The 25,625-nt window shown below is 45.7% G+C and overlaps 1 protein-coding gene across 4 annotated transcripts; it reads left to right on the forward strand.

The window, feature by feature from the left end:
• The first annotated feature begins 927 nt into the window (after nucleotides 1–927).
• Nucleotides 928–25,625, forward strand: Sp1 (Sp1 transcription factor). Of its 4 annotated transcripts, none has more exons than XM_045152474.1 (6): nucleotides 928–1,053; nucleotides 2,646–2,800; nucleotides 3,259–4,771; nucleotides 15,755–15,923; nucleotides 22,046–22,245; nucleotides 24,250–25,625. In XM_045152474.1, the coding sequence occupies exons 1-6, from the start codon at nucleotides 1,047–1,049 to the stop codon at nucleotides 24,561–24,563; spliced, it is 2,358 nt and encodes a 785-aa protein (XP_045008409.1). In that variant the 5' UTR covers nucleotides 928–1,046; the 3' UTR covers nucleotides 24,564–25,625. The 4 variants fall into 4 exon arrangements, with proteins under 4 accessions (XP_045008409.1, XP_045008413.1, XP_045008410.1 ...); XM_045152478.1 differs by having other exon boundaries at nucleotides 3,403–4,771; XM_045152475.1 differs by lacking the exon at nucleotides 928–1,053 and adding an exon at nucleotides 1,117–1,134.

Here is a 25,625-nt window from a genome sequence, read left to right on the forward strand (position 1 = left end):
CCGCAGGGTGAGAGGCATCCGCCCGCCCGCCGGTGGACCGGAGAGGTGTTTTATGCCAAGGATTAGATAAACCCTCGACCAGCCCCGCTGGCGAAACAGCACCGCGCTCGAGCGGCTCAGCTCTGACACTTGTTGAGTCGCAGGCCTCTGCCGAAGCTTACTATCTAATTACTGCAAAGATGTCCCCTGAGGAGGGCCAACATGGCGACGAACTCCTCTTGGCACAGCCCGGTTCCCTCTCATGATGGGCGGCCCCAGTAACGCCCATTGGCCCATTTAGAAGGCGGTGACGGGCTGCCTGCGCTCCCTCATTGGGCCGAGTAAACTGGTGGAGAAGCCAATTTTCCTCTGCCCATTGCAAGTTCCAGCCTTCGCATTTCACCCGGCCTTTAATTGGCTTTCAGTTCATGTCAATATACCTTCTATTTCAGCTCATTTCAGTGTTCATCCAATCATAACTTTCCGAACTGCCCGCCCGATTTCTGATTGGCTAGAATCACTTCGTTCTATCCCATTCCGGCCTTACTTCTTACTCTTTTTCCTAACCAGGACTTTGCCCAGGCATGCTCAGGGTTCTGATTGGTTGTTGTTCTGTCATTCCTGTCCAACCTCAACCTATCCCTATCGCCCAGGGAGGCCACTTGGTGGATGATTGGTTTATCTTCAAGTCACTCGCCGCCACTTCCCGCCCATACTCACTTCCTGAATTTCCCATTAGCTCTTAAAACTGAGAAGGGCGGTCTTTCTGGGCGGAGACCGCGAACGCAACTTCGTCTTTACACGCCTTAGCAGGGGATTGTGTCTTGCCATTGGGTAGTCTTCCCGCTTTTCTTCTGCAAGTCCCACCCTTCTCCCTCCCTCATTGGGCGGGGCGGTAGATAAGGGGCGGAGCATAGGCCGGGCTTGTGGCGCGCTACTCCCGCCTCCTTACCCCCCCCTCCCTGTCCGGTCCGGGTTCGCTTGCCTCGTCAGCGTCCGCGTTTTTCCCGGCCCCCCCCAACCCCCCCGGACAGGACCCCCTTGAGCTTCGTCCCTCGGCTGCCACCATGAGCGGTAAGGATGAGTCCACTCCGAGCGTAGGGGTGGCAGGGGAGTCAGGGGGCGCGCGCGAGGGCCGACCGGGCGGTCCCCGCGGTGAGGGGGGGCGGGCGGGAGGCGGCGGCGGCGGCCTTGGTCCCGCCCGGGGCGGAGGGAAGGGAGGGAGAAGGGGCAGTGGCGGGGCCTCGGAGGAGGAGGGGGATGGGCCGCCCGCCCCGGGGGAGGGGGCAGCGTGGCCTCGCCCGCCCCCTGCCCGCCCCGGCTACGGGGAGGGGGGGGACGAGCCTTACCCCCCACTTCTCGTCCCTGTGCCTGAGGCTCCTCCCGCCGGGGGTTGGTGTCGCGGGGGCGGCCCGATCACTGCAGGCCCCTCCTGGGCCAACCGCCTCCCTGGACCGCCCTCTGGTCACCGCCTGCCCCTAGGCCCTCCCTCCCCCTCCCCACGTTCCCCTCCCCCATACCGTCCCGCCCTTTCCACGCCCTCACCCCGAAACCGCCCCTTCCTTCTAGGGCCCGCCCTCTCAGCCCCAAACCTGAAGTTTAAATCTTAGACCACTTTCCTTCCCCCCCTTACCAGTATTCTCAGATGGTTCTCCACTGCTCTCTTGTTACTTTTTACATTCATATTTGTTTCATATTTTTCTTTCTCCATCCATCTTAACTTTAATTTGAGCAAGCTTTCTGTCACCCACATGTTGTGTCTCCTTTTTGCTAGGATGAGTTCTCTCCTTTGTTTGTCTCTGTCTCTCTCCTCCTCCTGCTACAGTCCTAAGTGCTGTGATTACATGGTGTGCCACTCTGCGACATTTCCTATCCTCAAAGCAGTTGAGTGTTTGCTAAGTTTATTTTTCGACTTGGCCTAGTTTTGGCAGCATCAGGACTAGTACATGGCCTGCATGGCTTAGGACTCTGGCACCTCAAATTCATCTTTTTTGTTTGTTGGTGGTTTTTGAGACAAGGTCGCACTGTAGTCAAGCCTGACCTGGAACTTACTATGTAGCCAGTGCTGGCCTTGGTATACTTTACCCCCAAAGCACAAACATCACCACATGTAAGTCCCTCTCCCCCCCCTTTTTTTTTTGAGGCAGAGTCTCACTGTAGCCCCAGACTAATCTGGAAGTCACAGATTCTCTTCTTCCTCCCTAGTGAGTGGTGGGATTATAGGCATGAATCATTGTGCTTGGCTTCCTTGCCCCTTCCCCCTTTTGGTGGGTTTTTCAAGGCAGGGTCTCACTGTAGCCCAGGCTGACCTAGAATTCACTCAGTAGTCCCAGACTGGCCTCAGACTCACAGTGATTCTCCTACCTCTGCCTCCCAAAAGCTGGGATTAGGTTTTTTCAGATTAGCTCTTTGGTAGCTCAGCCTGGCCTTGAACGCATTGATCCTCCACTATATGGCAGAGGGTGACCTTGAACTCCTATTTCTCCTGCTGCCACCTACTAAGTGTTCTGATTGCAGACCATCACCACACCCAGCTGCATTTTCATTACACTGGCACCTTTCACTGTCCTGTTAGTCATTGTTGTTTCATAGCTTCCTTTTACCCTTCCCCTCCATCTCTTTTTCTGCCTTCCACTTCAAGTTGTTTATCTTGTAATTCTTTTTAGACCAAGATCACTCCATGGATGAAGTGACAGCAGTGGTGAAGACTGAAAAAGGCGTTGGTGGCAGTAATGGGGGTAATGGTAATGGTGGTGGTGCCTTTTCTCAGACTCGAAGCAGCAGCACAGGCAGTAGCAGCAGCAGTGGAGGAGGAGGGCAGGTGAGTGATCATCAGAGTGGGGAAGGTCTTAAGGGCATAAGTGTTCTTAGAAATTGCCTTAATCTCACAGAAAACTCAGGAAAAAGACCAAATCATTTTTGCCAGATGTGGTGGCACACACTTTTTATCCCAGCGCTGGGGAGGCTGAGGTAGGAGATTCACTGAGTTCAGGACCAGTCTGAGACTACAGACTGTGTTCCAGGTCAGCCTAGGCTAGAGTGAGACCCTGCTTTGGGGCAACAAACAAAGAAAGATTAAATCATTTTTTTTTTAATAGGGAAATAAGCACATGTTTAGGAACATACCCAAAGATTAGTTTCAGCAATGCACATGTTAGAGCTCTTTTTTCTTCTATATTTTGCTCTTCATTTGTCTGCAGTGTTGCTGTTTATCCATTGTATACTGCCCCCTAGGCTGGCTGCTGGGTATTACTAACTCCTTTCCTCTTTTCTGGCCAGGAATCCCAGCCATCTCCTTTGGCTCTGCTGGCAGCAACCTGCAGCAGAATTGAGTCACCCAATGAGAACAGCAACAACTCCCAGGGTCCGAGTCAGTCAGGGGGCACAGGTGAACTTGACCTCACAGCTACACAACTTTCACAGGGTGCCAATGGCTGGCAGATCATCTCTTCCTCCTCTGGGGCTACCCCTACCTCAAAGGAACAGAGTGGCAACAGTACCAATGGCAGCAATGGCAGTGAGTCTTCCAAGAATCGCACAGTCTCTGGTGGGCAGTATGTTGTGGCTGCCCCTCCCAATTTACAGAACCAGCAAGTTTTGACAGGTCTACCTGGAGTGATGCCTAACATTCAGTATCAAGTAATCCCACAGTTCCAGACTGTTGATGGGCAACAACTACAGTTTGCGGCCACTGGGGCCCAAGTACAGCAGGATGGTTCTGGTCAAATACAGATCATACCTGGTGCAAACCAACAGATCATCACAAATCGAGGAAGTGGAGGCAACATCATTGCTGCTATGCCAAACCTTCTCCAGCAGGCTGTCCCCCTCCAAGGCCTTGCTAATAATGTGCTCTCAGGACAGACTCAGTATGTGACCAATGTGCCAGTGGCTCTGAATGGAAACATCACCTTGCTACCTGTCAACAGTGTTTCTGCAGCTACCTTGACTCCTAGCTCTCAGGCAGTTACTATCAGCAGCTCCGGATCCCAGGAGAGCGGCTCACAGCCTGTCACCTCAGGGACCGCCATCAGTTCTGCCAGCTTGGTGTCATCGCAAGCCAGTTCCGGCTCCTTTTTCACCAACGCCAATAGCTACTCAACAACTACTACCACCAGCAACATGGGAATTATGAACTTCACCACCAGCGGGTCTTCAGGGACCAGCTCTCAAGGCCAGACACCCCAGAGAGTAAGTGGGCTACAAGGGTCTGATGCTCTGAACATCCAGCAGAATCAGACAAGTGGAAGCTCACTACAAGCAAGTCAGCAAAAAGAAGGAGAGCAAAACCAGCAGACACAGCAGCAGCAAATCCTTATTCAGCCCCAGCTAGTTCAAGGGGGACAGGCTCTTCAGGCCCTCCAGGCAGCGCCATTGTCGGGGCAGACCTTTACAACTCAAGCTATTTCACAGGAAACCCTCCAGAACCTCCAGCTTCAGGCTGTTCCAAACTCTGGTCCCATCATCATTCGGACACCAACTGTGGGGCCTAATGGACAGGTCAGTTGGCAGACACTTCAGCTGCAGAATCTCCAAGTCCAGAACCCACAAGCCCAGACAATCACCTTGGCCCCGATGCAGGGTGTTTCCTTGGGGCAGACAAGCAGCAGCAACACCACCCTTACACCTATCGCCTCAGCTGCCTCCATTCCTGCGGGCACGGTCACTGTGAATGCTGCTCAACTCTCCTCCATGCCAGGCCTCCAGACTATTAACCTCAGTGCTTTGGGCACTTCAGGGATCCAGGTGCACCAGCTTCCAGGCCTGCCATTGGCTATAGCAAATGCCCCAGGTAAGACATCCAGTTTTTTGCATTTATTGTAAACTAGCTGAACCTAATGAATGTAAAGGAGGAAATAGACTCTTCTGAGATGTTTCCTCAGGTACTTATCATTTAGACAAGTGGATTATAAAAATAATAATTTGGGGGCTGGGAAGATGGCTTAGCAGTTAAGCACTTGCCTGTGAAGCCTAAGGACCCTGGTTCGAGGCTTGATTCCCGAGGACCCATGTTAGTCAGATGCACAAGGGGGCACATGCATCTGGAGTTGCAGTGGCTGGAGGCCCTGGTGTGCCTATTCTCTCTCTCTCTGCCTCTTTCTCTCTCTGTCACTCTCAAATAAATAAATAAAAATGATTTTTAAAAAATATTTTAAAAAATAATGATTTGGGGCTGGAGAGATGGCTCAGCAGTGAAGGGACTTGCTTGCAAAGCCTAAGGATCAGAGTTTGATTCCCAAGTACCCACATAAAGCCAGATGCACAAGGTGGCGCATGTACCTGGAGTTCCTTTTAGTTACTCAAGGCCCTGGCGCACCCACTGTCTGTCTCTCTCAAATAGATGAATAAAAATTTGCCAGGAGTGGTGACACACCTTTAATTCCAGGCTGAGGTAGGAGAATCATTGTGAATTGAGGCCAGCCTGTGCTAGAGCAAAATCCTATTGGACAAAAAAATAAAAATACAAACCAGGGGACTAGGTATGTAGCTCAATTGGTGAGTGGCTTATCCACCATGCACTCAAGCCCCTAGCCTTGATCTCCAACCACCACTAGGAGTGGAGGCAAATCCAAAAGAAGATGAGCCGGTAAGCCGGGCGTGGTGGCGCACGCCTTTAATCCCAGCACTCGGGAGGCAGAGGTAGGAGGATCGCCGTGAGTTCTAGGCCACCCTGAGACTACATAGTGAATTCCAGGTCAGCCTGAGCCAGAGTGAGACCCTGCCTCGAAAAGCCAAAAAAAAAAAAAAAAAAAAAAAGAAGATGAGCCAGGTGTGGTGGCGCATGCCTTCAATCCTAGCATTCCAGAGGCAGAGGTAGGAGGAAAAGAGATGAAACCAAAGGTCTTAAATAAAATAAAATTATTACCATGTTTTTTAAAATTAAAAATATATTTTATTTATTTATTTGAGAGAGGGAAAGAGGCAGAGAGAGAGAGGGGAATGGATGCTCCAGGGCTTCCAGCCACTGCAGAGGAACTCCAGATATATGTATCCCCTTGTGCATCAGACTTACATTGGTCCTGGGGAATCGAACCAAAGTCCTTTGGCTTTGCAGGCAAGTGCCTTAACCGCTAAGCTATCTCTCCAGTCCTGAAATTATTTTTATTATTATTTTTTAATTTTTTTTTGGTTTATTTTTATTTACTTATTTGAGAGTGACAGACAGAGAAAGAGGCAGAGAGAGAGAGAGAGAATGGGCACGCCACGGCCTCCAGCCACTGCAGACAAATTCCAGATGCGTGCGCCCCCTTGTGCATCTGGCTAACGTGGGACCTGGGGAATGGATCCTCGAGCTGGGGTCCTTAGGCTTCACAGGCAAGCACTTAACCGCTAAGCCATCTCTCCAGCCCTTTATTATTATTTTTTGTTTTTGTTTTTCAAGGTAGGGTCCTGCTGTGGCTCAGGCTGATGTGGAATTTACTATATAGTCTCAGGGTGGCCTTGAACTCATGGCAATCCTCCTACTTCTGCTTTCCAGGCACTGGGTGTGAGCCACCACAACCTGGTTGGTTTGCTTTTGTTTGTTTGTTTGTTTGTTTTGTTTTGTTTTTTGAGGTAGGGTCTCACTCTAGCTCAGGCTAACCTGGAGTTCACTCTGTATTCTCAGGGTGGCCTTGCTCGAACTCGCCACCCTCCTCCTCCTACCTCTGTGCTGGGATTAAAAGCACCACGTGCAACCATTAGTATAAGGGTAATATTTTTTAAAAATGCAAACCAAAGCCAGGTATGGTGGTGCACGCTTTTAATCCCAGCACTCAGAAGGCAAGACGTAGGAGGATCGCCATGAGTTCAAGGCCAAAACCGCAAAAAGGAAAAAAAAAAAAGCTCTAGGGGCTGGAGTGGTCAGGTAGTTAAGGCACTTGTCTGCAAAGCCTGCTAGCCCAGATTCAATTCCTCAGCATTCACATCAACCCAGCCACAAAGTGATGTGTGCATCTGGGGTTCATTTGCTACAGCAGCAAGAGACCCTGGCATACCCATGCAGACAGACCGACAGACAGACAAACAGACAGACACACACACACACACACACACACACACGCAAATAAGGATCAAAAAAATAATTTCCACTGGATGTGGTGGCTCATGCCTTTAATCTTAGCACTTGGGAGGCTGAGATAGGAGGATTGCTGTAAATTGCTGGTGAGACCCTACCCAGTAAACAACAAACAAACCAAAAATTCCTAGAAATTTAGGCTTTCAGGGTTTAGTTGCTACAAAGTATCAAAGTGGAAACAAAGTATCTCATTTTCCCACCTTTTCTGATTCAGTATTGTTTATATAATGGAAAACTCAAACTTCCTCAGCAACATTTGTAACCTTTTTATAGTGTAATGTATTAGAAAACCCATTGAGGGCTGGAGAGATGGCTTAGTGGTTAAGGCTCTTGCTTGCAAAGCCAAAGGATCCAGATTTGATTCTCCAGTACCCACATAAGCCAGATGCACATAAGGTGGTGCATGCATCTGCAGTTCATTTACAGTGGCTTGAGGCCCTAGCATTCCAGCTCCCAAATAAATAAAAAGTAGAAAGTTGATTGAATGTGAAATCATGTTGTAAACTACGTGTGTATGTGTGTGCGGTACAGATAAATCCTACAAGATGAGGTATTGTTGTTAATGATCATGGAAGACTGCAGCTTCCATCTATACTCAATCTTTTTACATTATTATCTTAATTTTAATTTTTTTGTTTATTTATTTATTTGAGAGCGACAGACAGACAGAGAGAAAGAGGCAGATAGAGAGAGAGAATGGGCGCGCCAGGGCCTCCAGCCATTGCAAATGAACTCCAGACGCATGTGTCCCCTTGTGCATCTGGCTAACGTGGGTCCTGGGGGATCGAGCCTTGAACCAGGGTCCTTAGATTTCACAGGCAAGTGCTTAACCGCTAAGCCATCTCTCCAGCCCTATTTTAAATATTTTTATTTATAATGAAAATGAGTTAGAGAGAATGGTCATGCCAGGTCCTCTTGCTTCTGTGAATTAACTCCAGATGCATTGCTTTTTAAAATTTATATATTATATATACATGCATACATACACACACACACACACACACACACACACACACACACACACACACACATATATATTTTTCCCCTTTGGTTTTTCAAGATAGGGTTTTCAGTCTAGCTCAGGCTGACCTGGAATTCACTATGTAGTCTCAGGGTGGCCTCGAACTCAAGGCTATCCTCTTACCTCTGCCTCCTGAGTGCTGGGATTAAAGGTGTGCACCACCACCACTACGCCTGGCTGTTTGTTTCTTTTTTTTTTTTTTTTAATTTTTTTTTTAATTTTTTTTTTATTTATTTGAGATCGACAGACACAGAGAGAAAGACAGGTAGAGGGAGAGAGAGAGAGAATGGGCGCGCCAGGGCTTCCAGCCTCTGCAAACAAACTCCAGACGCGTGCGCCCCCTTGTGCATCTGGCTAACGTGGGACCTGGGGAACCGAGCCTCGAACCGGGGTCCTTAGGCTTCACAGGCAAGCACTTAACCGCTGAGCCATCTCTCCAGCCCCTGTTTGTTTCTTTTTTGAAGGTAAGGTCTACCTGTAGCTCAGACTGACGTGGAATTTACTATGTAGTCTCAGGGTGGCCTCAAATCCACAGCTGTTCTCCTGCCTTTGCTTCCTGAGTGCTGAGATTATAGGCCTGTGCCACCATAACCAGCTACCTTTTCCTCTTTATCTGCAACTGTTTCTCACATATATATTTTTTTGTCTTCATAGCTTACCTCTTCTTTTGGTGTAAGGCTTCAGAATTTCTTCTCAGCTCTGCCAAGTACTGAAAACTCTTGCCATGGGTTTAGTGGGCAGCTTTGAAAAATTAAGTTTGTTGACTTCTTGGGCGTTCTGTATAATAGAGAATGCAAGGCTGGGTTTTGGCATTAGAATAGAACAGATTTTCTTGATGTCTTTAATTCATTCAAGAGCATTTTAGGCACTAAAAATAAAATTTTCACATCTGCTAGGTTTTATTGGGGTCAGGCAGATGTTTTGTCTTGAGTTAAATTGAATGTAATACCAGTATTGGTTTGCCAACAGTCTCGTTAAAGCTGAGGTCAGATTGCTGAGATGTAATTTGTTTAAAATAATGTATTTCAGATAGTGCATGTAAACATTAGTAATTAGTAAATTTAGACTGCAAAAATGCTTTCAAAATGATTTTTTTTAAAGAGTCCTGTGCTGTATAGTCTAGGCTGGCCTCAGACTCACTGTATAGTCCATGTTGTCTTCAAACTAGTGGCAATCCTCCTGCTTCAGCCTCCTGAGTCCTGGGAGTACAGGAGTGATTGAGTATATACGAACAACTAAAATAATATTTTGTACAAAGGTCATGTGATATAATAATTCATCTTCTCAAAGAAAGCACCAAAGGTACTGGGTGTGGTGGCACAAGCCTTTAATCCGATGTTAGTAGGCTGAGGTAGGCAGATTGCTGAGAGATTGAGGCCACTCTGAGGCTACATAGTCAGCTGGGGCTAGAGTGAGAACCTGCCTCAAAAAAAACCAGCTTTTGGGCTGGAGAGATGGCTTAGTGGTTAAGCACTTGCCTGTGAAGCCTAAGGACTCCAGTTCAAGGCTCGGCTTCCCAAGACCCACATAAACCAGATGCACAAGGTGTCGTACGCATCTGGAATTCATTTGCAGTGGCTGGAGGCCCTGGTGCGCCCATTCTCTTTATATATATCTGCCTCTTTCTCTCTCTGTTGCTCTCAAATAAATAAAAATAAACGAAAATGTATTTTTATAAAAAAGGTGGTTTTTTGCCGGACGTGGTGGTGCATGCCTTTAGTCCCAGCACTTGGGAGGCAGAGGTAGGAGTGTCACCCTGAGTTCGAGGCCATCCTGAGACTACATAGTGAATTCCAGGTCAGCCTGGGCTAGAGTGAGACCCTATCTTGAAAAACCAAAGAAAAGTTTTTTTTGTTTTGTTTTGTTTTAGGCGGTCCTCCTACCTCAGCCTACTGAGAGCTGGGATTAAAGACGTATGCCACCATGTTCTGCTTCCTTTGATTTTTTGAGACAAGGTTTTACTACCCTTGGTTGGTCTGGAATATGCTGTGTAGACCAAACTTGCCTCATACTCTTGGTAATCACCTTGTCTCCTCTTACTGAGCACTGGGATTATAGTGTGACAGTCACACCTGTGAAAAAATACTGGTTTTTCAGGCCAGAGAGATGGCTTAGCAGTTAAGATGCTTGCCTGTGAAATTTAAGGACTCAACGTTCAACTCTGCAAGTCCCACATAAGCCAGTTGCACAGTATGACGCAAGCACACGTGTCTGGAGTTCAATAACAGTGACTGGAGGCCCTGATGCACCACTTCTCTCTCTCTGTTAGAGAATAATAAAAAATATACATATTGGTTTTCAAGTAAGGCATGATGGCACATGCCTTTAATCTTAGCACTCTGGAGGCTAAGGTAGGAGGATCACTGAGTTTGAGGCTATCCTGAGACTAGATAGTGAATTCCAGGTCACCTGGGCTAGAATAAGACCCTCTCTTGAAAAGTCAAAAAACAATACTAGTTTTTATAAGGAAGCAAAAGTTTGCTGCAGATAATTTTAGTTAGATGCTAGATTTTACCAAGAAAAATTTCTGAAAACAGAAAACTTAATTTAGTAGAGAGTTGCTATATAATAAAAGCACGAGGAGAAAAAGCAAGCAAGTATATACTTATAGAATAGTAACATTTATACTTTTTTAAAAATATATTTTTTAGCTGGGCATGGTGGTGCATGCCTTTAATCCCACCACTAAAAACTAAATTATTAATATTAAATATTTTAAAATATATGTATTAGCCGGGCATGGTGGCACACGCCTTTAATCCCAGCACGCAGGAGGCAGAGGTAGGATCGCAGTGAGTTCGAGGCCACCCTGAGACTACATAGTGAATTCCAGGTCAGCCTGAGCTAGAGTGAGACCCTACCTCAACCCCCTCCTAAAAAAAAAAAAAAAATATATATATATATATATATATATATATATATGCATGCCTGTGAAAGTTAAGGACCTGGGTTTGATTCCCCAGTACCCACATGCAGCCAGATGCACAAGGTGGCACATGTGTCTGCAGTGGCTGGAGGCCCTGATATGCATGCATGCATGCATGCATGTATATGCATGTATATGTGTGTGTATGTGTGTGTGTGTGTGTGTGTGTGTGTGTGTGTGTGTGTATATATATATATATAATTTTTAACTGGGCTGGAGAGATGGCTTAGTGGTTAAGGCACCTGCCTGTGAACCCTAAGAACTATTCAAATTTCCAGGTCCCACGTGAGTACGCAGACAATGTCACACATGTGCATAAGAGGGTGCATGTGTCTGGAGTTTATTTGCAGCGGCTGAAGTCCCTGGCATGCCCATTCTCTCTCTCTCTGTCTCTCTCACTTTCTCAAAAAAATATTTATTTGGGCGGGAGGGGCAGATAAGAGAGAAAATGGGAAAAAAAAATTTTAAAAATTTAAAAACAGAGAGAGAGAGAATGGGCACGCCAGGGTCTGTAGCCACTGCAAAAAAAATCCGGGCACATATGCCACCTTGTGCATCTGGCTTATGTGGGTACTGGAGATCCAACTTGAGTCCTCAGGCTTCGTAGGTAAGTGTCTCAACCGCTAACACATTTCTCCAGCCCAATTAAAAGTATTTTTTTTAACAGCCAGATGTGATACATGCTTTTAATCCTAGCATTCAGGAGGCAGAGGTAGGAGGATTGCTGTGAGTTTGAGGCCACTCTGAGACTGCATAGTGAATTACAGGTCAGCCTGGGCTAGAGCGAGACCCTACCTTGAATTTATTTTATCTGCATGCCCTGGCACTGGGGAACCAACTCAGACCAGCAGGATTTTTAAAAACATTGTCTGGGGCTGGAGAGATGGCTTAGCAGTTAAGACCCTTGACTGCAAAGCCTAAGGACTCAAGTGTGATTCTTCAGGTTCCATGTAAGCTGGACTCACAGGGGGCACACTTGTCTGGAGTTTGCAGTGGCTGGAGGCTCTGGTGCTCTCATTTTCTCTCTCTCACATTAAAATGAAAAAAAAAGTCTGTTGGGCTTGCCTCAAAACAATATATATAGTATTGTCTTTATGTATGTATTTTTGAGGGAGTGTGTGAGTCTGGGCCTGCCAGGGCCTCCTGTTGCTGCAAATGACCTCCTGATGCACTTTGCATCTGGCTTTTTGTGAGTACTGGGGAGGGGGGGAGGAATCGAACACAAGGCCATCAGGCTTTGTAAACAATTGCTTTTAACCACTGAGCCCTCTCCATACCCCACAATAATTATTATTATTTTGTTTTTTCAAGGTAGGGTTTCCTTCTAGCCCAGGCTGACCTGGAATTTACTTGGTAGTCTCACGGTGGCCTCAAATTCACTGTGATCCTCCTACCTCTACCATTCAAGTGCTGGGATTTAAAGGCGTGCACCACTATGCTTGGCTTACAATTAAAAAAAAACAAAAAGAGGTAGGAGGATCATCATGAGTTTGAGACCACCCTGAGTCTACATAGTGAATTCCAGGTCAGCCTGGGCTAGAACAAGACCCTACCTTGAAAAACCAAAATAAATAATAGATTTAAAAATTATTATTTATTTATTTGAGAAAGAGGCAGAGAATAGGCATGCCAGGGCCTCTGGCCACTACAAACAGCAGACACACATGTCACCTTGTGCATCTGGCTTACTTGGGTACTGGGAAATTGAACCTGGGTTCTTAGGCTTCACAGGCTTACCATTAAGCCATATCTCCATCCCTATACCTTGCATATTTTTGAGGCAGAATCTTGCAGTATAGCTCAGGCTGGCCTTGGACTTGTCCTGCTCTTGCTGCTACACTAAGTGCTAGAATTGTAATCATCATGCAACTTGCCCTGTCCAGTCTATACCATTAGGGACATGCTGGATAATAGAATTAGTAAGAGAATATTACCAAAAATGTGTGCTTTCCTCCTTTTCTTTCCCTTCTTTTTTGATCTTCCACTTCTTGCCTTGGGTGGGGAAGAGTTAACCATTTAGTTATAGTGACACCTGCTGGTGAAAGCCTTTGCCACTGTTGTACTGAGAAAACCACCATTTTCAGTACCAGTTCCCCCCCCCCCCCACTGGCCAGGCTGACTATGCAGTCTCAGGGTGGCCTCGAACACACAGTGATCCTCCTACCTGTGCCTCCTGAGTGCTGGGATTAAAGGCGTGTGCCACCACGCTTGGCTCCAGTTCTTTTTTTTTTTTTTAATATTTTTTTAATTAATTAATTTATTGATTTGAGAGCGGCAGACACAGAGAGAAAGACAGATAGAGGGAGAGAGAGAATGGGCGCGCCAGGGCTTCCAGCCTCTGCAAACGAACTCCAGACGCGTGCGCCCCCTTGTGCATCTGGCTAACGTGGGACCTGGGGAACCGAGCCTCGAACCGGGGTCCTTAGGCTTCACAGGCAAGCGCTTAACCGCTAAGCCATCTCTCCAGCCCTCCAGTTCTTTTTTAAATAAATAAAAATTTTATTTGTATTCATTTATTTGAAAGAGAGAGAGAATGGGGGGGGTGCACAGTGCCTCCAGCCACTGCAAACAAACTCCAGACACATGAGCCACCTTGTGCATCTGGTTCACGTGGGTCCTGGGGAATTGAACCTGGATCCTTTGGCTTTGAAGGGAAGTGCCTTAACTGTTAAGCCATCTCTCCCCCCTGTTTTGTGGTAGGGTTTTACTGTAGCTCAGGCTGACCTGGAATTCACTACGTAGTCTCAGGGTGGCCTCGAACTTAACAGTGATCCTCCTACCTTTGCTTCCCAAGTTCTGGGATTAAGGATGCCCAGCCCTCCAGCCCTTTTTTTGAGGTAGGGTCTCACTCTAGCTCAGGCTGACCTGGAATTCACTAGGTTGGCTTTGAACCATAATCCTCCTACTTATGTCTCATGCTTACTGGAATTACAGAAGTGTGCCACCATGCCTGACTTCTTTTTTATTTTTATTTGTTAAGATTTATTTGGGGGGGAAAGGGAGGGAAGGAGGGAGAGAATGGTCGTGCCAGGATCTTTGGCCACTGTAAATGAACTCCAAATGCTTGTGTCACCTTGTGCATCTGGCTTAAGTGGGATCTGGAGAGTCAACATGAATCCTTAGGCTTCGCAGGCAAATGCCTTAATCACTAAGCCATTTCTCCAGCCCCCCTACTTTATTTATTTATTTTTGTGGTGCTAGGGCTTGAATCTAAGGCATCGCACATGTTAGTCAAACATTTTATCCGTGAGCTACGTCCCCATTTCCATGTTCCAATTCTCTTAATATTTTATTTATTTATAAAATAGAGAAAGACACATAGAGAAATTGGGTACACCAGGGCCTCTGGCAGCTGCAGATGAACTCCAGACACATATGCCACCTTGTGTATCTGGCTTTACATGGGTACTGGGGAAATATTTTTTCAAGGTAGGGTTTCATAGCCCAGGCTGACCTGGAATTCAGTCTGTAGTCCCAGGCTAGCCTAAAACACTCATAGCAATCCTCCTACATCTGTCTACCAAGTGCTGGGATTAAAGGTATGTACCACCACACCTGACTTGTTTTTTTGTAAAATTATTTTTAAAACTCAGTTTAGTGTTTGGGTGTGCATTTGCTTGCTTGCAAAGCTTGTTGCCCCTTATTTGAGTGCCCAACACCCATTTAAAGTTGGATGAAAAAGTGCCTCATGAGCCAGGCATGGTGGCGTATGCCTTTAATCCCAGCACTGGAGAGGTAGTAGGATCACCGTGAGTTCAAGTTCAAGGCCACTCTGAGATTACGTAAAGGTCAGGTTGAGCTAGAGTGAGACCCTACCTCAAAAATACAAAAAAAAAGGAGGGGGGCTCATGCATCTGACTTTTGCAGTGTTCAGAGACCCTAGTGCACCCACACATACATACATATATACACACACAACACACTTACAAATATATATGTATATTTTTTTTGGTTTTTCGAGGTAGGGTCTCACTCTGGTCCAGGCTGTCCTGGAATTAACTCTGTAGTCTCAGGGTGGCCTTGAACTCATGGCGATCCTCCTACCTCTGCCTCCCAAGTGCTGGGATTAAAGGCGTGCGCCACCACGCCCGGCTCACAAATATTTAAAATAAATAAATAAATAAAATAAACATGCCTTTAATTCCAGCACTGAAGAGGCTGAGGTAGGAAGATTGCTATGAGTTTAAGGTCAACCTGTGCTACAGGGAAAGCACTAGAATGAGTCCCTGCTTCAGAGGGCCTTATATCCTGGAGTATTACCAGTCTTTTTTGTTGCTCAGGTTGGCCTTGGACTCTAGGGCTCAAATAATTACTGTGCATTAGCTTCCCACGAACTGGGCTGTACTGGGGATTGAATCCAGGATCTTTAGCTCTACCACTTCACTGTGGCCCCAGTTCAAAGCCAAACTAGGCAGACAATAGCAAGACTTTATGTTGGGAGGGGTCAAAAAAGAGTTTGAGAGGCTGGAGAGATGGCTTAGCAATTAGGGCACATGCCTGTGAAGCCTAAGGACCCAGGTTTGATTCTCCAGGTCCCACATAAGCCAGATGCACATGGTGGCACATGAATCTGGAGTTTGTTTGCAGTGGCTAGAGGCCCTGATGTGCCCATTCTCTCTCTCTCTAATAAATAAATAAATAATAAAATCGTTAAAAAAAATGAGTTTGAAAAAAAAAAGAGTGCTATGAATGTGATGTGTATCAGTAAGATGCGTGTGGCTGTTTTGTCCTCCCCCACCTCTACCTTGACCCTTTTCTCTCTTAATTTCAGGTGATCATGGAGCTCAGCTTGGCCTCCATGGGGCTGGTGGTGATGGAATACATGATGAAACAGCGGGTGGAGAAGAAGGAGAAAACAGCCCTGACCCCCAACCCCAAGCTGGTCGGAGGACCCGGCGGGAAGCATGCACCTGTCCATACTGTAAAGACAGTGAAGGAAGGTGAGTTGACCCCACTGATTGTTGTGAGTATAAAGAAAAATGGACATGGTTGCCCACACCTTTGATCCCAGCACTTGGAAGGGAGGCAGAGGTAGGAGGATCACTGTGAGTCTGAGGCCAGTTTGAGACTACATAGTGAATTCTAGGACAGCCTGGGTTACTGTTAGACCCTAAGAAAACAAAAGAAAAGAAAAAAACTTGGGGAGGGTTAGGGATATAGCTTAGTTGGTAGAGTGTTTGCCTAGCATGCATGAGGCCTTAGTTTTGATCCTAGCACCACAGAAGCCAAGCCTGGTGGTGCCTGTCTCTAATCCAAGCACTTGAGAGATGGAGGCAGGAAGATCAGGAGCTTCAGGTGAGCTGTAAAACAAGTTTGAGCTAGCATTGGCTGCATGAAATACTGTCTCAAAAGACTAGGAACAGGGTACAGTGGTTCACACGGGTGTATGAGGCAGAGGTTGGAAGATTGCTGAAAGTTGTGTCACAGCATGGTCTACATAGTGACAGGCTGGTTAAGGCTACATAGTTAGACCCTATGTTAGAAAGACAGTCTGAACCCTTGAGGCCAGCCTGGGGCTACGGCACGAGTTCCAGGTCAGCCTAGGCTAGAGGGAGACCCTGCCTCTAAACAAACAAAAACAACTAAAACAAAAATCAACAAAAAGACTCAGTAAGGTTGCAAAGAGATAATGCAGTACATTTTCAAAATTTATTTGTTTATTGTACAGTACATTTTAGTATGTCATATTATGTTGTTGTTTTTGCCCCAGACATCGTCACTTTGTAACCCTGTCTGGCCTGCTGGTCTGAAACTCAACTCTGTAGACCAGGCTGACCTCGGACTTATAGTAATCCTCCTGCCTCTCCTTCCCGAGTGCTGAGATTACATGCAGGTTCTACCATACCTGAACCCATTGGTTGATTTTTCAAGACAAGGGTCTCTTTCCAGCTGGCCTTTAACTGGCTATGTAGCCTAAGTTGGCTTCAAATTCACAATCTTTTCCACCTTATTGGGACTATATCGATGTGCATCACCCACACACTTGGCTTCATTGGATTAAAAATGTTAGTGGGGCTAGTGGATAAAGCCCTTGAGTTCATATTTCCCAGAACCCACATTTGTTGGACATGGTGGCACATGCCTTTAATCCCAGCACTTGTGAGGCAGAGATAAGAGGATCACAGTGAATTCAAGGCCACCCTGAGACTACAGAGTGAATTCCAAGTCAGCTGGGACTAGAATAGACCCTACCTCGAAAAACAAAATAAAGCAAAACAAACAAAAAAAGCCTGATATTCTGACAGGCCTCTGAAATCTCTTGGTGCCCCTACAGCAAGAAGGGAGGGAGGGAGAATTTCCCAAGAGCTGTGAATCGTGTCAAGAGCATGCGGTCCCTCCTCAGACAGAGCGAACCGCCAGCACTGGCGCACGGTTATCCTCTGGCCGCCCTCCATGTGCGCCCACAGTCACACAGTCACACACATACCCAAAAAGGTATTTTCTATGTGTGTGTGGTCCTAGGAATTGAACCCAGATCTTGCATATGCTAATAAGCAAGTGCTGTGTCACTAAGCTGTACTCCTAGCCCCCCCCCCCCTTTTTGGTGTTTTGAGGTATGGTCTCGCTGTAGCCCAGGTGACCTGAAATTCACTATGTAGTCTCAGGGTAGCCCTGAACTCTTGGTGATCCTCCTACCTCTGCCTCACAAGTGCTGGGATTAAAGATGTGCACTGCCATGCCTTCCCTCCCCCACACCCTTTTTTTTCAAATCCCTGCTCTCTCCCTGCCCCCACCCTTTTTTATATATTTATTTAGTTATTAGAGAGAGAGAATGGGCATGCCAGGGGCTCTAGCCACTGCAAACGGACTCCAGATGCATGTGCCACCATTGTGCATCAGGCTTATGTGGGACTTGGAGAATCGAACCTGGGTCCTTAGACTTCAAAGGCATGCGCCTACACTGCTAAGCTATTTCTCCAGCCTAGCCCCCCCACCCTTTTTAAATCTTGGTTTTAGACAAGATCTCACTAAGTTGCTCAAATTGGCCTTGAATTTGTGAGTCTGCTGCCTTGGACTCCCAAGTAGCTGAGATTAGGAGTAAATACCACCATGCCTAACCTTTCATTGACTCTTAAGACTTGGGGTTATAATAGAACCCCTCTTGCACCTGCAGATAAGGAAGTCAAATCAAATACCTGTTCAGAGATTTATTTTATTTTTTGTTTTTTCAAGGTAGGGTTTCACTCTAGCCCAGGCTAACCTGGAATTCACTAGGTAATCTCAGGGTGGCCTCAAACTCATGGCGATCCTCCTACCTCTGCCTCTCAAGTGCTGGGATTAAAGGCATGTGCCACCATATCAGGGGCTTTTGCTGCTGCAGATGAATTATGAACTCCAGAGGCATGTGCCTCTTTGTGTACCTGGTTTTATGTGGGTACTGGGGAACTGAACCACTGAGCCTTTGCTCCAGCCAAGTACTTTTTTTTTTTTTTAATTTGTTTCTGTTTTTCGAGGTAGGGTCTCTCTGTAGCCCATGCTGACCTGGAATTCACTATGCAGTCTCAGGGTACCCTCAAACTTATGGTGATCCTCCTACCTCTGCTTCCCAAATGCTGGTATTAAAGGCAAGTGCTGGGATTAAAGGTCTGTGCCACCATGCCTGGCTGTCTTCTGCCCACTTTAATCTAACAGTTGGGAATTGGTAATTTCCTGGTCAGTTTGGGCTACAGTGAAACCCTACCTCAAAAAAACAACAAAATAAAAAAGTCTAGTTACCCATGCTCATGGCCTCACCCACCTGTTCATATTGGTTCTGTCAACTTGCACCATCTTTCAGGCATACCCCTTCCCCCCCAGTCTCACTCTAGGTCAGGCTTACCTGGAATTTACTTGTAGTCCCAGGCATGCACCACCCAGCCCAGTGAGCCGCCTCCTTTTTAAGATAATTCAGAGTGGAGATGGGCACACCAGGGCCTTTGCCACTGCAAGTGAGCTCCAGGTGCATACATGTCTTTGTGCACCTGGCTTTCCATGAGTACTGGGAAATCAAAGTTGGCCTGGAAGGCTTTGCAAGGAAGTACCTTTAACTGTTGATCCATTTGTCCAGCCCCTCATTTAAGTCTATCAAACTGATAACTTGCCTTTTCAGTTTTTGATTATTTTTCAAGGTAGGGTCTCACTCTAGCCCAGGCTGACCCTAAATTCACTGTGTGGACTCTGGCCTTGAACTCTCAGCAGTCCTCCTACCTCTGCCTTCCAAGTGCTAGGATTAAAGGTATGCTCCACCACAACTGGCCCTGGCTCAGCTTTTATTTATTTATTTGCTTTTTATTTTAGCGACAGAAAGAGAATTGGTGCGCCAGGGCCTCAGCCACTGAAATCAACTCCAGATGCTTGCGCCACCTAATGGGCATGTGTGACCTTCACTTGTGTTTCTTTGTGCATCTGGCTTACGTGGGATCTGGACAGTCAAACATGGGTCCTTAGGCTTTGCAGGCAAACACTTTAACCACTAAGCCATTTCTCCATCCCATCTTTTTTTTTCAAGGCAGAGTCTCACTCTATCTCAGGTGGACCTGGAGCTCACTGTAATCCCAGGCTGGTCTCAGTTTCCCAGTGATCCTCCTACCTCTGCCTCCCAAGTACTTGGATCAAAGGCATATGCCACCATGCCTGAATGAGATCTGGTTTTGACTAGAAGAATTAAATTAACTTTATAAAAATACTGGGCTGGGGAGACTGCTAAGTTTGTAAAACACTTGGTGGGCAAGCAAGAGGATCTAACCTACACCCTTGACACTCATGTAAAATTCCAGATGTTTGCTGGGGAGATGGCTCAGCTATTAAAGGCACTTTGTTGCAAAGACTGCTTACCTGGTTATATTTCCCCAGTGCCACATAAAGCTGGACACAAAGTGACATATGTATCTGGCATTTGCTTGCAGTAAAAAGGGATTCTGTTTTGCCTATATTTTACGCAAGCATGCAAATAACTTTTTTTAGAAATCCAGGTATGGTGATGAGTGCTGATAACCCAGCACACTGGCAAGGTAAAAACAGAATTGCTTTGGCTCACTTAGTGAGCTGTAGGTTCAGCAAGAGAACCTGTCTCAAAGAGTAGAGTAGAGAGCAAGGAAGTCCCCTGACATTGGCCCCTGGCCTCCACATGCACACACACACACATGCATTTTTGTTTTGTTTTGTTTTTGAGGTAGGGTCTCACTCAGGCCTAGGCTGACCTGGAATTCACTATGTAGTCTTAGGGTGGCCTTCAGAGCGATCCTCCTACTTCTGCCTCCTGAGTGCTAGGATTAAAGGCATGCACTACCATGCCTGGCTTACATGTATCTTTATACACAGAAAAAAACTTTTTAAAATTATTTTGTTAAAAAAGCAAACAAACAAAAAACAACAAGCCAGGGCTGGAGAGATGGCCTAGTGTTTAAGGCATGTGCCTAGGACATATATAAACCAGATCCACAAGGTGGTACATGCATCTGGAGTTCATTTGCAGCAGTTGGATGCCCTGTGCACCCATTCTCTCTTTCTCCCTCTCTCTCAAATAAATAAGTAAATGAATGAAAATAAAACATACATAAAAAAAAATAAAGGGGCTGGAGCGATGGCTTAGCAGTTAAGTGCTTGCCTGTGAAGCCTAAGGACTCTGGTTTGAGGCTAGATTCCCCAGGACCCATGTTAGCCAAATGCACAAGGGGGCGCATGCGTCTGGAGTTTGTAGTGGCTAGAGGCCCTGGTGTGCCCATTCTCTATCTGCTTCTTTCTCTGTCGGTTGTTCTTAAAATAAATAAAAGTAAACAAAAAAAATTTAATAAAAATTAAAAATAAAGGGTTGGAGAGACGGCTTAGCTATAAAGTTCTTGCTTGCTAAGCCTAAGGATCCAGGTTCACTTGCCCAGGACCCATGTAAGCCAGATGCACAAGGTGGCACATGCATATATGGCAGAGGTAGGAGGATTGCTGTGAATTCAAGGCTACCCTGAGACTGTATAGTGGATTCTAAGTCAGCTAGAGTGAGATCCTACCTTGAAAAACAAAACAAAACAAACAAAAAACACAGCAGTGATGGGGAGAAGGCTTAGCAGTTAAATTGCTTGCCTGCAAAGCCTAAGGACCTGGGTTTCATAACCCACTACTCACATAAAGCCATATGCACAAAGTGATGCATGCTTCTGGAGTTTGCAGTAGCTAGAGCCCCTGGCACACCCATGTGCATACACACACATCTGTCTCTGCATACAAATAAATAAGTATATATTTTTTTCCCTGAGATAGAGTCTCACTCTGTAGTTCAGTCTGTTCTGGAATTCACTCTGTAGTCTGAGGTGACCACAATCCGCCTACCTCTGTCTCCCAAGTGTTGGGATTAAAAGTGTGTGCCACCACCCCTGGCTTAAATAAGTAAAAATTTAAAACTATTAAAAAAAATAGCATGGGGCTGGAGATATGGCTCAGCAATTAAGGCACTTGCCTGCAAAGCCTAAGGACCTGGGTTTGCTTCCCCAGTACCCAGGTAAAGCCAGATGCACAAGGTGGTGCAGGCTTCTGCTTGAGGGGCTGGAGAGATGGCTTAGCGGTTAAGCGCTTGCCTGTGAAGCTTAAGGACCCCAGTTTGAGGCTTGTTCCCCAGGACCCACGTAAGCCAGATGCACAAGGTGGTGCATGCATCTGGAGATATTTGCAGTGGCTGGAGGCCCTGACGCACCCAGTCTCTTTCTCAAGTTTGGGGCAGAGTATGGTGCAGCATGCCTGTAATACCAGCACTCACTTAAGGCCAACCTATGCTACTTGAGACATTGAATTGAAAACAAGCAAGCTGGTTGTGGTCCTCATACCTTTCATCCCAGTAGGTAAAAGTGGGAGGATTGCTGTGAGTTTGGGGCCTGCCTGTGACTACATAGTGAATCCCAGGTTAGCCTGGGCTACAGTGAGATCCTACTTCAAAATACCATAAAAAATATTTTAAAAGCAAGCAAATAAACTACTTAAGTTATTGAAAGTTTGTGTTACCTTGAATGGATAAAGTAATAGGTATTTGACACTTAATGTTTCTTTAATTTCTGTCCCCGGAACAAGTGATAAATAATTGTGTTCTCACTTTCAGGAGTTCTGGTGATCCTGGCAAAAAGAAACAGCATATTTGCCACATCCAAGGCTGTGGCAAAGTATATGGGAAGACCTCACACCTCCGGGCACACTTGCGCTGGCATACAGGGGAGAGGCCATTCATGTGTACCTGGTCCTACTGTGGGAAGCGTTTCACACGTTCGGATGAGCTTCAGAGACACAAACGCACACACACAGGTGAGCAATAGCATAAGACAAAGAATAGTAACAGACCAGAATAGAATATAGAAGGTATAATGTGATTTGTGAAATAACTAAAAATTCTGAGCAACTTACATTTAAAGGTGAAATCGTAGGGCTCTAGTGGAAATGGAGCTAGCATAGGGGCTTGATTTCAGTTGTTATGTTTTGTTTTGTTTTTTTCTCACTGTAGTCCAGACTGACCTGGAATTCACTATGCAGTATCAGGATAGCCTCAAACTCTCACAATGATCCTCTCACCTCTGTCTCCCAAGTGCTGGGATTCAAGGCATTGTGCCACCATGCCTGGCTTTTTTTTTTTTTTTTTTTTTAATGCATGAGAGAGAGAGAATTGTCATGCCAGGGCCTCCAGCCATTGCAATCAAACTCCAGACATGTGTGCCAGCTTGTGCGTTTGCGTTACCTTGTGTATCTGGCTTATGTGGGACCTAGAGAGTCCAACATGAGTCCTTGGGCTTTGCAGGCAAGTGCTTTAACCTCTAAGCCATCTCTCAATTGGGACTTTTTAAATACATATATTTTATTTATATTTATTTATTTGACATAGAGAGAATGGATGCACCAGGGCTTCCAGCTGCTGCAAACGAACTCCAAACACATGCATCACCTTGTGTATCTGGCTTATGTGGGTCCTGGGGAACTGAATCTTGGTCCTTTAGCTTTGCAGGCAAGCGCCTTAACTGCTAAGCCATCCCTCCAGCCCCTCAATTGGGATTTTTTTTTTTTAAAGAAAATATTTATTTCTATTTTTATTCATTTGGGGAGAGAAAGAGGTAGGTAGAGAAAGAATGAGTATGCCAGGGCCTTCAGCAACTGCAAACAAATTCAAGTACCCACATAAGCCAGATTCAGAAGTTTGTTTGCGGTTGCTAGAGGCTCTGGTGCATTCATCCTCTCTATCTGCCCTTCCCTCTCTCTTCCCCCCTTCCTCTCTCTCTTTCTGTTTTATTTTTCATTATTATTATTATTATTATTATTATTATTATTATTATTTTGTTGTTGTTTTGAGGTAGGGTTTTGCTTTAGCCCAGGTTGACCTGGAACTTACTAGTTAGTCTCAGAGTAGTCTTGAATTCACAGCGATCCTCCTACCTCTGCCTCCTAAGTGCTGGAGTTAAAGGCATGCACCACCAGCACCTGGCTTGCTTTCTTTTTTAAAAAAAAAATATTTTTTTTTGTCATCATTGTTGTTTATTCTTTACTTTCTTGAACCCAACCTAGTCAGATATAGCAAGAGCCTTCCCTATACAGATAAGTAGAAGTAAGAAATATGCTTTTCCTCCCTCCTGCTAGATACACCTTCCTGTCACATGACTTTCCTGTGTAGCTGCAAGAAAACATATATTGGCACTAACAAACCAGAGAAAGGGTTCTGTCAAAGTTCAGTTTGGTGAACCAGTGAGTTTACTAGGGTTACATCCAGAAGTGTGGGTGAGTCATGAGCAACTTACAGATAGCTCTACCACCTTTTACTAAGTAAAAGAAGTTGTACCGTTGAAATGTCACCCTGGAAAATGTAAGGACAGCTACATTAACAAAAAAAGAGGAGGCTGGAGAGATGGCTTAGCAGTTCAGGCATTTACCTGTGAAGCCTGAGAACAATACCCTAATACCCACATAAGCCAGATGCACAAGGTGGCGCATGTGTCTGGAGTTTGTAAAAAAATATTTTATTCTTAATATTTTTTATTTATAAGAGAGAGAATGGGCATGCCAGGGCCTCTTGTCATTGCAGATGGACTCCAGATGCATGTGCCACCACCTGGGTTCTTAGGCTTCGCAGGCAAGTGCCGTAACCATCTCTCCACCCCTCTGTCTTTCAAATAAATAAAAATAAAGAAAAAGATACTTATCAGATTGCCCTGTGTCACTGTCTAAGACTGGCTGTCCTATTTAATGTAGTTTGTAGGTGGTGAATTGAGCCAAGAACACCATTTCCTAACATGTCAGCTTCTCATATCTTTCTCTTCTGTTACCTAGGTGAGAAGAAATTTGCCTGTCCTGAATGTCCTAAGCGCTTCATGAGGAGTGATCACCTGTCAAAACATATCAAGACCCATCAGAATAAGAAAGGAGGCCCAGGTGTAGCCCTGAGTGTGGGCACTTTGCCCCTGGACAGTGGGGCAGGTTCAGAAGGCAGCGGCACTGCCACTCCTTCAGCCCTTATTACCACCAATATGGTAGCCATGGAGGCCATCTGTCCAGAGGGTATCGCCCGTCTCGCCAATAGTGGTATCAACGTCATGCAGGTGGCAGATCTACAGTCCATTAATATCAGTGGCAATGGTTTCTGAGATTAGGCATTCTGGGCTACAGACATATGGGCCAATACCCACCAACCCGGGGATGCAAGGTAGTGTGGGTCCAAGAGACATGTGGAAGAGAGAGCCATGAGGCATTAAAATGCATGGTGGTGGGAAGAATTGGGGGAGGAATACAAGAGATGGGATTCTGGCACCCACCTATGTCATCATCAGTGCTTCCTTGAAAGTGGAAAATGTTAGTGAAAGTTCTATTGGTGCCACCCATTGATGAACATTTGTTTGATCCCAATTTCTTACCCTTCTTTCCCCACCCTCCCCTTCCTGTGTTTTCCTTCTCAGCTCTCCTATGATGGATTCCCTTCCCTTTTCCTAAAGCCATCATGCCTTGATAAATATATATGATCATTGAAATACTTTTTAACAAAAACAGATTCTATATTATATATAAATATATATATAAAGATATATAGAGATGCATTCACAGGGGTTAGCTGAGAGGAGGAAAGAGACCATTCTATGATCAAAAGTTCTTTGGTCATTTTTTTTTTATATTGCCTTATTTCCCTATGGCTGAGCCTTATTGTGACACATCAAGCTTTTCTATAGCTGTTGTCCTGGCATCCCACCAGAGTGAGCATTCATATGCTCTGCTTTTAGTTATATATACATATATAATGTGTTTTCTTAATTTTGTCCTTATTTGGGATCAGCTTCTTGCACTGCTTTTCTGTCTCAATCCTTTTTGTCTCCCCTGATCTCTCACCTGATCACTTTATGTTTTGTTTTAGAAATTGATCCCTGGATTAGGCATTTCTGTCAATCTTTTAAAGACATTAGTCCCAGCAGCAGAATGGAAAAACCTCGAAGCCCAGTCTGATGCTTGAGGTAGCTGTAGAGGGAGTGTTTAGCATACTACTGACGCAGGCACCTTCTTGGTGCTGGAGATCAAAAGCATCTCCCTTCATTAGTTGCTGTAAACATCAGGAATCAGAAGTCTTTCTGTGGAATTGGGTAAGAGACCCTTTGAAAGATATAATCGGGGATTAGCATGTGTAAACTGTCAAAAAAAAAAAAGTCAGACAGTAGACATCA

Source organism: Jaculus jaculus, chromosome 6, assembly GCF_020740685.1.
Source record: "Jaculus jaculus isolate mJacJac1 chromosome 6, mJacJac1.mat.Y.cur, whole genome shotgun sequence".
Classification (NCBI taxonomy): Eukaryota; Metazoa; Chordata; class Mammalia; order Rodentia; family Dipodidae; genus Jaculus; species Jaculus jaculus.